Source organism: Pleurodeles waltl, chromosome 12, assembly GCF_031143425.1.
Source record: "Pleurodeles waltl isolate 20211129_DDA chromosome 12, aPleWal1.hap1.20221129, whole genome shotgun sequence".
Lineage (NCBI taxonomy): Eukaryota > Metazoa > Chordata > Amphibia > Caudata > Salamandridae > Pleurodeles > Pleurodeles waltl.
In genome coordinates, this window is record NC_090451.1 from 493,303,016 (window position 1) to 493,313,980 (window position 10,965).

At 40.5% G+C, this 10,965-nt stretch overlaps 1 protein-coding gene across 2 annotated transcripts in view; it reads left to right on the top strand.

Moving 5' to 3' along the window:
• PDP2 (pyruvate dehydrogenase phosphatase catalytic subunit 2) overlaps positions 1-10,659 on the top strand; it is a 36,905-nt gene extending 26,246 nt beyond the window's left edge. For both annotated transcript variants that reach the window (XM_069217202.1, XM_069217201.1), the window contains one exon: positions 6,801-10,659. In XM_069217202.1, the coding sequence (XP_069073303.1) occupies positions 6,865-8,463 (1,599 nt within the window). In that variant the 5' untranslated portion in view covers positions 6,801-6,864 and the 3' untranslated portion in view covers positions 8,464-10,659. The remainder of the gene's footprint in view (positions 1-6,800) is intronic.
• Positions 10,660-10,965: the final 306 nt, after the last annotated feature.

Sequence of the window (10,965 nt, forward strand, 5' to 3'; positions counted from 1 at the left end):
CCAAACTTTTTAATGCCGTGCCCCCCCCCCAGTTGAAAAATAAAAATCATTGGGCCCCCCTTCATAATTTTTTATAATTATTTTATAAAGAAGGCAATGCTTAAATATGTCTAGACCTATTTAAACATTGCAGTTAAGTACTGTTACCTTTTTTAAAAATGCAATAACTGCTTTTGCTTTAAACAAAGGCCTGTTAACCTTATGTGCTTAAATGCTTTTTTTGGCCAAAGTCTGGCGCCCCCCCGGGACCACTTGAGTCCCCCTTAGGGGGGCCCGCCCCCCAGTTTGAAGACCTGTGAGGTAGGGGATGGGCATCGTCTGTCTTGAGAGGTTACTAGCTCTCTAGGCCTGAAGCAAGGATGTGTATTGGCACGACTATTGTACATCTCGGATATTCGAGCTGGCGTTGCATGCATCCAGTCTAGGTGGCCAACCATTGTGTAACATCTTATATGCTGATGATCTGCTTTTGTTAAGCAACACCCAGTAGGTATACAAAGACTGATTTCACAGGCTTGCTGAGTATTCAGTTAATAATCAACTGGAAATCGAACTTAAAAAGACCCAAGTCCTACCAATAAATCTCGATACAGGGGAGATGGTACTTCAATTGGTCCATGATTGGTGAAACAGCAACCTACACATACTTAGGGTTCAAATTAGACTCGAGGGCCTCCTTTGCAGCAAAAAAGAAAACAAAATAGAATACAAATGCGCTAAATTTAGCTTTTTCCAATTTGAGAAAAGAATTGTGGAAGCATAATTTAAAAGCTCTGATTATGGTGATTAAAAGCAAGATTGATTCCCACCATATCTTTTTGAGGCGAGATATTGCTAGGGTAAGATGCTGACATCTTGGAGAAGCTTACATTACGAACATACAAACTGGTGTTTCAGCTACTAAAGTCTGCCTCCCCTGGACAATTAAGACCTGAACTTTCCCTAGTAAAACAATTCTTAGCAAGACAAAGAAGGGGCTTTTGTTCGATGTAGCCATTGTTTAAGGCGTGCCCCTGAAGCTACACTAGCACATCTCGTTTGGGTGGAAATCAGTTTCCAAAGAGGGAAAAGTCATTTTGCCAAGTCTCTTCAGAATAGTATTGAGAACTTTGGCCTCACAGAGTTACGGCAACTGAACACGAGTATGCATATTTTCAAGAAAGCCCTGAACTAAAGCATCCAGCCGAAATGTCGCCTGGAGGATAAAGTGACATTAGCAAAACGAACGCATGGGTGGCTGGTGCCAAATTCTTATGATATTTGCAAGGAACAGCCCTAATTTTAGGCACCATTCTCATTGACTATTAAAAGGGAACTTCTAAAATGGGGTTTTGGCCTTCTCCCCTTGTCAGATTTCACAACTAAATGACAGAAAAATGAGCAACCGGAAGACTCATGGTGTCGCCTGTCATCAGGCGAAGGAAACATTTTTGCACATACTTTGTTTCTGCACCAATTTATTAGTGCATCGAAGGACTCTGTGACGAAAAGAGTATTTAACCCTCGGAATAATAACCTGTAGGTCGGTGGTCATATAGGCCCTTAATCTACAAAAGTTTATGTTGAAAATTCGACTGGTGCAGTTTCTAGCTATTTTTAATGACCGAGATAAAAGCACTGTAATTACTGTTAAGGTTGAGATAAGGGCACTTGCCAACCGGACCATCTTAGAAAGTCCCTACTAATATTCTTCAGGGGATGCTAGGGGGCTATATAAGAATTTTAGTCCCCTTTCCCAGTGTTCATAAACCAATTAAATTGGCAGGTTGTTAGAGGAAGGGCATAAACTAAAGCCCTTTTAGCTAGGGCTAGCCCCAACCGAATGTGTTCTGGAGTCATTTACCATGTCTTAGGGACACTGGGTAGCCCCTGTCTATAATTAACGTACTACTACGTTCCTTGATTTGTTGCATAAGATTTACCCCTCCTCCTGCGCATCTTAGCTACTATGGGAGAGTCTTGCCAACTAACTTCAGGCCTCTTCGTATTTAATTGCAAAGGACATTAATAATTGCTTGTCTATTGTATATAGCATGTCTGTTGGTTGCCTGCACAAGGCAGTTTGACAAGTCCGCACCTTGCAGCACGCGTGCTTGAGATGTAGGCCGCTTACATTCACTCGTGCATGTTCTACGTATTAGATAGGCTGCACAATATACCTTTTTGCTTGACAACTATGTGCTGAAAGTGTTCCAAACCTGTGATCGCCTGCACAGTGCACTTTTTAGTATGATCCACCTGCGTTCTCTAATGCTGAAACTGGTCTGATTTGTTGATTTTTAATCTGACTTGTATTGTTGTTTTTGGTACTTTATATATTATGACTCTTTGAATTGTTTACGTTAATGGTTTTTATTAACTAATAAACAGAACATTCTCAACACTGATCGCACTGTTTTATTCCTCCATATATGGCTTTAGATAATGCATCTATGCCATAATAAAGCCTGTACTCATGCACAGCATCCTACAGGAAAGGTTGTGAAGAAAAAAAAGTTTCCCCTCATTCGGGCAAATTTAGTTTACAATAGCAGCAAGCCCATCTTTGTGTGGTGTCAGTGTGTGCTATTCTTCTAAATCTCAAGGCAGTCTTCCTTTCCTTTATCTGGTGACTTTGATCATGCATGTGGAGAAACTGGTCTGTGTCTTTGGGGAGTTGTTAGAGGGACAGTATGAGACAAGTGTTGTCACCATGTGATATGATGTTGTTTCGGTGGGTGCAATGGGGTCATGTAGGCATTGAACATAATCTGGATGAATGAGGATCCAACATCTGCAAGATGACCTTCTGAGATGAAGGTAGCCAGACTGACTGACTGACTGACTGGATGCGGCCTGTCGGGAAGCAGCAAATCCAGTGAAGTGCAGGATCTTGGATGCCGTCTTTGTGCAGTTGTTGGACAAGCATGGGATGGAAGACTGTCAAAGGTTGTGGGAGGAACTAGTCGGATGACCGCTGTAGTATCACCTCTATCCATGATCATCTAGATGTCATCTGTGGCAGCGATGAGTGCAGACCTTGTACTGTGGTTTAGCCTGATTACAGATTGAATTGTTGTCATTGAGGTGTGCGGTTAGGCATTTGTTTATTTTCCATTACTTTTGGCCGGTTAGGATAGCAATGCGATGGGCCGGTAGTTGGCTACAGCCTTTCTGTTGCTGAGACTTTCTTTGGGGGTTGGAGGGGAGTACTGTGGCTTGTTTCCAGGGGTCTGGTAGGTGCTGGTGATGATTGAGACATTCAGGATCAGGGAGATGGCAGTGCTGGTGGAGTACAGTCTTTTGATGAAGACTTGTTGAGGGCAGGGTTATGAAAGTGATCCCCAGAGCTGCATAATTGTTGCATTTTTTTGAATTGTGATAATTAATGGACAAGGTGGTTAGAGTGGTTCTCTGGGTGTTGGTAGAGGTGATCAGGAGTGCTGCAAAGGTGGAAGGGTCTGGTTGGGGCTTGAATTTTTCACAGGTGTCAGTGATCTTGTTTCTAAAGATTAGGGACAATTAGGCACATAGGTCCTGAAAGAGGGTTATGCTGGTGAAGCTTGCTGCTGAAGAGGTGAAGCCTTGAATCCTTTCAGTATGGCGTAGATTTTCTGGGTACTGTTGGTGCTGCTTTTGATGCAGTCGTGGAGCACAGAGCGTTTGGTGGCTTTGATTTGCTGATGTTGGTGTCTGAGGGCAGATTTCTCAGTGCTCTTGTTGGTGTCATTCTAACTTTGTCTCCAGCTCTGTTCAAGTTGCATGCAGTTGTTTTTGGTGAGCCTGAGCTCTTCAGCGTATTAGCTTGCTTGTGCACTGGTTCTTGTGGCTTTGACTTTGAGAGGAATCAGTGTATCTGTGCACAGTGATCCAATGCATTGAATTTGAATCTTTTCTCAGTCCCATCATGAGGATATGATGAGGGTGTTTCTACGGTTGTGTGGAATGGGTATGTTGAAGTTGATAAAGGTGTGGTTGAACCAGGCGATCAGTGTGGGCTTGTCTACTGTGATTCTGGGGAAGTTTAGGTCCAGTAGTTGTCCGGCAACGTGTACGGGCCCTTCTCTCAGTGGATGAGTCCGAAGTAAGACTGCTTCTCGAAGAGGTTGGTTGCGTTGGGGTCGATATGGCCATCTAGATAGTGATGGAGACCATCAAGGAATATGAAGATGCTGGAGTCCAGGATCGTGGGGGAGGAGGAGGGCCTCAATGAAGCTGCTGAAAAGGGTGCATGGTCTGGTATTGCAGTAGACTAGGGTGCATTTGACGTTGATGAAGAGTTTGAAGGTCAAGTGATGCATGTTGCTAATGGAGCATTGGATGGATAATTTGAAGATGATAGCTCTGAGTCTGTTTGCCCTGTCTTGCGATTTTTAGGTTTCGCCTGCACGCCATGCTTGCCAAATCTTTTGTGAATAAAAAAAATAATAGGGGCTAGGAACCTGCCCATTACCATTGGCTTAGTCCAACATCGCTCTAATTTGCATGCTTTTGATTGGCCAGCACGTTGTCTGCTTTTACTTCCTGCTCTCTGCTGCCTTGCCATCATGCCGTCGAGTGGATTCTGGACCAAGCGCTCCTTCCGGTCACTGCCATTCGCTAATGGCCAGTCTCCTTCCACTGGCTACTTCACTGAAGGTACTATTTTTGACATTTCTGAATGAGCACCCGTTGCGAGTGAATCTGCAGGCCGATAACCATGATTTCCGTACATGTGCAGAGGCAGCATCTCCAGTGGAGAAAGCATCCTCTCTTTCTGCCACTATGTAAAGAATTCCTCTGCTGGTACATTTACTGGACAACTCTATTTCCAAATGCAGGTGCTATGTTTACATATTAGCCATAAACTGAATTCAGAGCCATAAGGGAGTGCAGTGGATTGGGGCCTGAGAAGAGGGTATGTTCATAGGTTGTAAGATGCTGCTTCAAATGAACGACTAGCAATTCATCCTTCAAAGGATTGACATTGTGAACTCGACAGAGTTATGTAATACTAAGATGTTGCACTGTGTACCATGTCATGAAAGGTAGAAAGTGTGGGTATACAAGAAATGGTGATAAAATGCATTACATTCCACTCTTCAGAAACTGCCATGGCACATGAAGCAAACAGATAGAGGGTAAAACACGCCTCGACGGACATGGCTATGACAGTTTTAAAAGTTAAGCCAGAATCTGGTAAAGGAAAGTGCTAACTGGCCCATCGGCGTTTTTAGTCGCAGTGCTATTCCATGCAGACATGGCTGTGGGAAGTGACAGTGGATGTTGAATCCCCCTGCCCCCCCCCCCCCTTTTTTTTTTTTTTCTTTTTTCCAAAGCTAAGGAATGTAAACTTGGTTCCGTGAAACATGGAACAGTCTAGCATATGTAAATGGCTTATTAATATGCGCACGTCTAATATAAAAGGTTAATTTTGTTTACTTATCTAACCCCTTTTATTCTGCTTGGGCGGCATCTAAGTAAGAAGTTCCCTTCCTCTCCACCCTGTCAGTCCTAAATAAATAGAACAAATGAGTGAGAATCACAGCAAACCCATAGCGGATTGTACACGACCATGTGGCAAGGACCTTTTTCTGGAATACGTCTGCAGTTTAGTTGTCTAGGCACTACCCTTCTCAAAGGTGAAATGATTTGGAGGTCAGGAGAAACTAAATTTTTCTTGATCACCATGTGCAACCTGGCATTTTAATGGCAGGCATAATTCTCCTGATGTGAATCATCAGAGCTGGGCTCTTCAAATATCTGCCTGGTGCAACAGGGCCATGGCTCCGTCATGGAAAAATTAGGAAAATGTTTCAATAACAGGGTGGGAGATTCAATCTGCATCACGAAAATAATGTTAAAACAAGCATTGACAAAGCCAGAAGGTTTCACCAAGGTGAAACCTTTAGCTTTTTCAATGTGTGGTTTTTTTTTTTTTTTTTGTACTTTTTACACAACAGTTGTGCTGCTGTGGAACATGGCTTGAAGTAAATAAACTCCATGATGTAGTGGAAGGGCACAGAAGAGCTTGACTTTTATGTGCCGCGTGCAAGCTACGTGCATCAGCTGCGTGTTCACGTTGCGGCCTGCATTAAATTAAGACTGTTTAGGTGGGAAACCAGTGATTGTGACTTCCTGGGCAAATGGATAATTGAAAATCCAGTGTTTGTCACTCCCTTTTGCACATATTTCTTTCTCCTTTTTTGTATTTCTTTCTCTTTTCTTCTCAGATTTTCTCATTTTCCCTTTCCCACCCTTATATACTTCAGTTAGCTAGATTACATCATGGATGTTCGAAAGATGTATTTACGTATGATCTTTCCCTGGGATTAAGTTTACTGGTTTATATGCTCCTTCAAAACTATGCTAAGAAAAATACTCGCTCGTCTTACTATATTTACTGAACGCCTGCTTTACATATTATTTTCACTCCGGTTGTCTATCTACATGAAAGGATGGGCAATAACATTATTTTTTTTACTTGGTGGTGGTTGTTAATTATGAGAAAGTGCACTTGCAAAATGACTCTTTCCTAAGCTTGACAGAAACCTGTTTTATTCTTCAATACAGATGTGATGTTATTTACATTAGTTGTGTGAAGGAACAAGTGATAAATAATGGTTTCAAGTGTGAACACAAAATAATCATGCAGGAAATGTTAATTGTTAGGTACCAGGCAACATCATGTTAATGTTTTTCTGTGCTCAGATCTACAAAGTTCTACGCCTTTTCTTTGGTTTATGCAGTGCATTAATAAAGGTGTTGATGTTTGTAAATCACACACAATTTAAAAATGGACTAGTTTTCAAGTTTGAATAAAATCTGTTTCTGTCTTCTAGGATTTAAATAGGGGGCGAACTGAAATAAAACCAACACTGTTGACAGAAACGCCCTTGTTCTACGATGTCACGTACTGTATCCGGTTGGATTATTAACTCTGTGAGAAACTGTGTTACATTGCCAGGCAAAAGGCATTGGCATGCAAAATGCATCTCAAGCAAAAAACCAGTCCGGTGGAAAAGTACGTTTTACCGAGGTCCGTTCGTACCCTTTCTGGTGCAGTGTGCACCAGATAAAAATGTCTTACTGATTAAAAAATCATTCAGACATACCTCAGCAGAAGAGCAAATCAATTTGTCGTTTAGCCCATCTTACATAAATCACGTTCTACGAGCTAATGAGCTATCCCACAAAATTCCTGACTTTGATGGAAAGAATGCCAACTCAGTTCTTAAATTTGAGAGTAACCAGCTGGCTGCCAATACACCCAGTGAAGATCGTAGAAGTGCAGCAACGTGCTTGCAAACCAAAGGTCTCATGTTCGGTGTGTTTGATGGCCACGCTGGATTTGCATGTGCACAGTCAATTAGTGAACGACTGTTCTATTACATTGCTGTGTCTTTAATGTCCCAACACGTTTTAGAAGAGATTGAGTTTGCAATGGAACATATGAAGCCAGTCCTTCCAATTTTACAGTGGCACAAACACAGAAACGATTACCTTTACAGAGGACTAGCATCCCTCTACATAGACCATCTTCGAGTTTATTGGCAGGAGCTAATAGACCTGGACAATCAAGCTGGGCTTAGTGTGCAGGAAGCCTTGGCATTTGCGTTTAAGAGGCTTGATCAAGACATTTCATTGGAAGTGCAAGTTCCGTTTGAAAACGAAGCCTTAAGGAATCGAGCACTTCAGATTGCCTTTTCTGGGGCAACTGCATGTGTAGCTCACATTGACAATATTCATTTGCATGTTGCCAATGCTGGGGACTGCAGAGCTGTCTTGGGTTTTGAAAACGATGATGGCACTGTGTCTGCCCTGCCACTTACACTTGACCACAATTCCCTCAATGAGGCAGAACTCTTACGATTACATGGGGAACACCCCAAATCGGAGGAAGAAACCATAATTTTGAACAACAGACTGTTGGGAATTCTCATGCCCTTGAGAGCTTTTGGAGATGTCCGATTTAAATGGAGCAAAGAACTGCAAAAAAGTGTTTTGGAAAATGCATGCGATATCGAAGCATTGAATATTTATCAATATACTCCCCCAAACTACTATACTCCACCCTATTTGACTGCTGAGCCAGAGATAACCTATCACAAATTAAGGCCGCAGGATAAATTTCTGATTATAGCTTCAGATGGATTGTGGGATATGCTGGACAATGAGATTGTGGTGAGACTTGTTGCTGAACACAATTCTGGGGCACATTTTCAAACACCGGAGCTGACAGCTGATAAATTCAGCTTGGGGCACATGCACAGCTTGCTTCTTAAAAGAAGAGCGAAAGGCCTTCACCCGCCTGATCAAAATGTAGCCACTCATCTCATCAGGCATGCCATTGGAACCAATGAATATGGAGAGATTGATCAAGAGAGACTTGCCGTAATGTTGAGTTTGCCTGATGATTTGGCAAGAATGTATAGAGATGACATTACAGTCACTGTGATTTATTTTAACTCTGATGCAATTGAAAAGCACTACAGGAATAATTAAAAGTGCCTCTTCTGTTTGAAACGGTGTATAGAATAGAAATCAAAAATGACTTTCAAGACCAGAAGTCCTCAAAGGGGATTTTAGTTGTCTTATTAAAAATATATATATTTATATGTTTTTGCTACTATGGTGAACAAAGCATCTTAAAAATACAACATGGCAAATGGTTTGTTAAAGCAACCGATGACATTTATTGACATCTCAAGAAGTATAAAGCCAATTGTTTCAAACCCTTTACATTCATAGCACAAAGCAAGCATAGGTACCAAATTTCAAATGGTAAAATTGTATATAATTAGTGAATCGGCCTCAACTTGGGCTCTAAAAGTTTAACCTAGTAAGTGTCTTTTTTTCCTTAGGGTAAATTCGAATCTCGAAAAATGGTTTTAAAAATAGAAGTTATAAATACCGTGCATTTATTTTAATGGATATAATGCATTTATTTTATTCCTTTACCACACTATTAATTTTCTTTAACTAGACCTATTGAAGTTTCCAAATTACTTGATTTTAACTGATTTTATCTTGTATTAATCTCCGAATCTCCTATTGGAATACTAATTTAAGGGCTATACCAAGTTAATATTTAAGACCAACCCATTTAGCATAACCTAAACTATATGTTCAATCTCTCATTGTTAGGTTGCTACTGATGAGGTTGAATAGTACTTTCAGTACTGGCTATACATGGTCCTTGCATTAGTCAAAAATTGTAGGGTTTTAATATCTGTAATATGTGCTTTGTAGCAGTATCCAGCTGTGAATAATTAATCATCCGCATTTTAACCTGTATTACACAGGGAGCAAACGGAGCGCATTGGGGCATATTTAGATAGTTTGTGTTATTTTCTGGTCGTTGGATCTCGTTTATAAGCTTTAGTAAGCCTTTTCACATTTTAGGGCACAACTGCTGAGACACGATTAGTGTTCTGTTGTTAAACACGTGTTGTACATCTGTCCAAGTTGCTAAGTTATTTCTCTGTACTGTTAACAGTATTGCTTCGACTTGTAACTCATTAGCCTAACTATCTATACGACTTATTTCTTTGAGTTCCAGCATACTATTTATTATATATTATACATTGAATCAGTTCTCATGCCACTCCACGTACATTTCACTAATCCTAGAAAATCTTAATTTCCACGTTTTAACACATTGCCCCAAAACTCCACAGTCCCGTACAGACCTTTCCACTCCTTGTATCATTGAGAATTATCCATTTATATCCTACTCCCGAAAATGCATTTTGTGCTACAAAGCTGCCCTTCTTCTGTAAAGCTCGACCTCCAGTGTGCATGCACATTTCCCCCTAGTCACTGCAGCAAACACATGTAAGCATGCAATACCAGCTGCTTACTGAGCTTTTTTTATTCAATTATCAAAAGCCTTTTTTTAATCCTTCTACCTGTACTAATAAAGTACACTCTCAGATTACTGCTTTTCCGTGTAGATATCTTAATGCCTGTCTTCGCCGTACCTAAATCAGCTGGGTTATACACCCCAGCCTGTTTTGTGAAACCTCAGGGACAGGAAGACGACCACCTCTTATGCTTGCACGTTATGACACCTATGCTGTGACCTTTAAGCAAACACATATTTTAAAGATTTTGTACAGTAGTGTAATGTGCCTCGCTAAACAATTTTACGGTCGTGCTGGTTCACCTTTTTAAAAACTTGAAGACAAGGGCCAGAAAGTTGTTCTGCTCCTCCATTGCAAATGGGGCAATATTTTATAAGTATACTGCTAGAAAAACTGCAGCTTAAAGATAATGTGCAAATGGTTTAAGGAATATTGTTTAAGGTAAATGTTTTTGCAAGGTAACGTCTTGCTAAAGCTTATGTTTAATGGATTGTTTTTAGTAAATGGGTTAGCGCACAATAGACTCTTGGTTTTATGACGTGAAACCCATCTGTAACAATAACGTAAACACATCTGTACGTGCCCACAATTATTCTGAATTCATGTTTTGTAGTTTAAAAAAAATTTCATTAACATGGTAATGCTTATTTTTATAAACAGTCTAACAGAGGACTCGATTGTAAAAATGCCACATCTGTTTACTGTACTGTGTTTTTTTTAAATCTGTTTACATTTAATTCATAGCACAATTGTTTATATTAACGGATATATTTTTTTATGTTGAATCGTATATAACAGTTCGATATATGTTTTCTTAAAGTAAATGTGAGGTAAAAGCAAACTTAATTGCCATTCTCATTTTTTTTTTAATTGTTTTCACAGCACTACCAGCTATTGGGTCAGTTTTCATCTGATATTGGGTCAGCTTTCTATGTGCATTAATTAGATTTAACACGGTATGAAAGTTTAGGGGTGTCCGAAATGTTGTTAATGTGTATTTGTCGTGCACGTTAATTGTTCATGTCAAGACTTCTTGATGCTTCCCAGCACTGAATATTCAGTGAGCCAGCACACTAATTATAAGGTATTTTGAGAAGTGGAAGGTGGTTTTCTGCTGGACATGGTCTTTGGAGTGACTGTC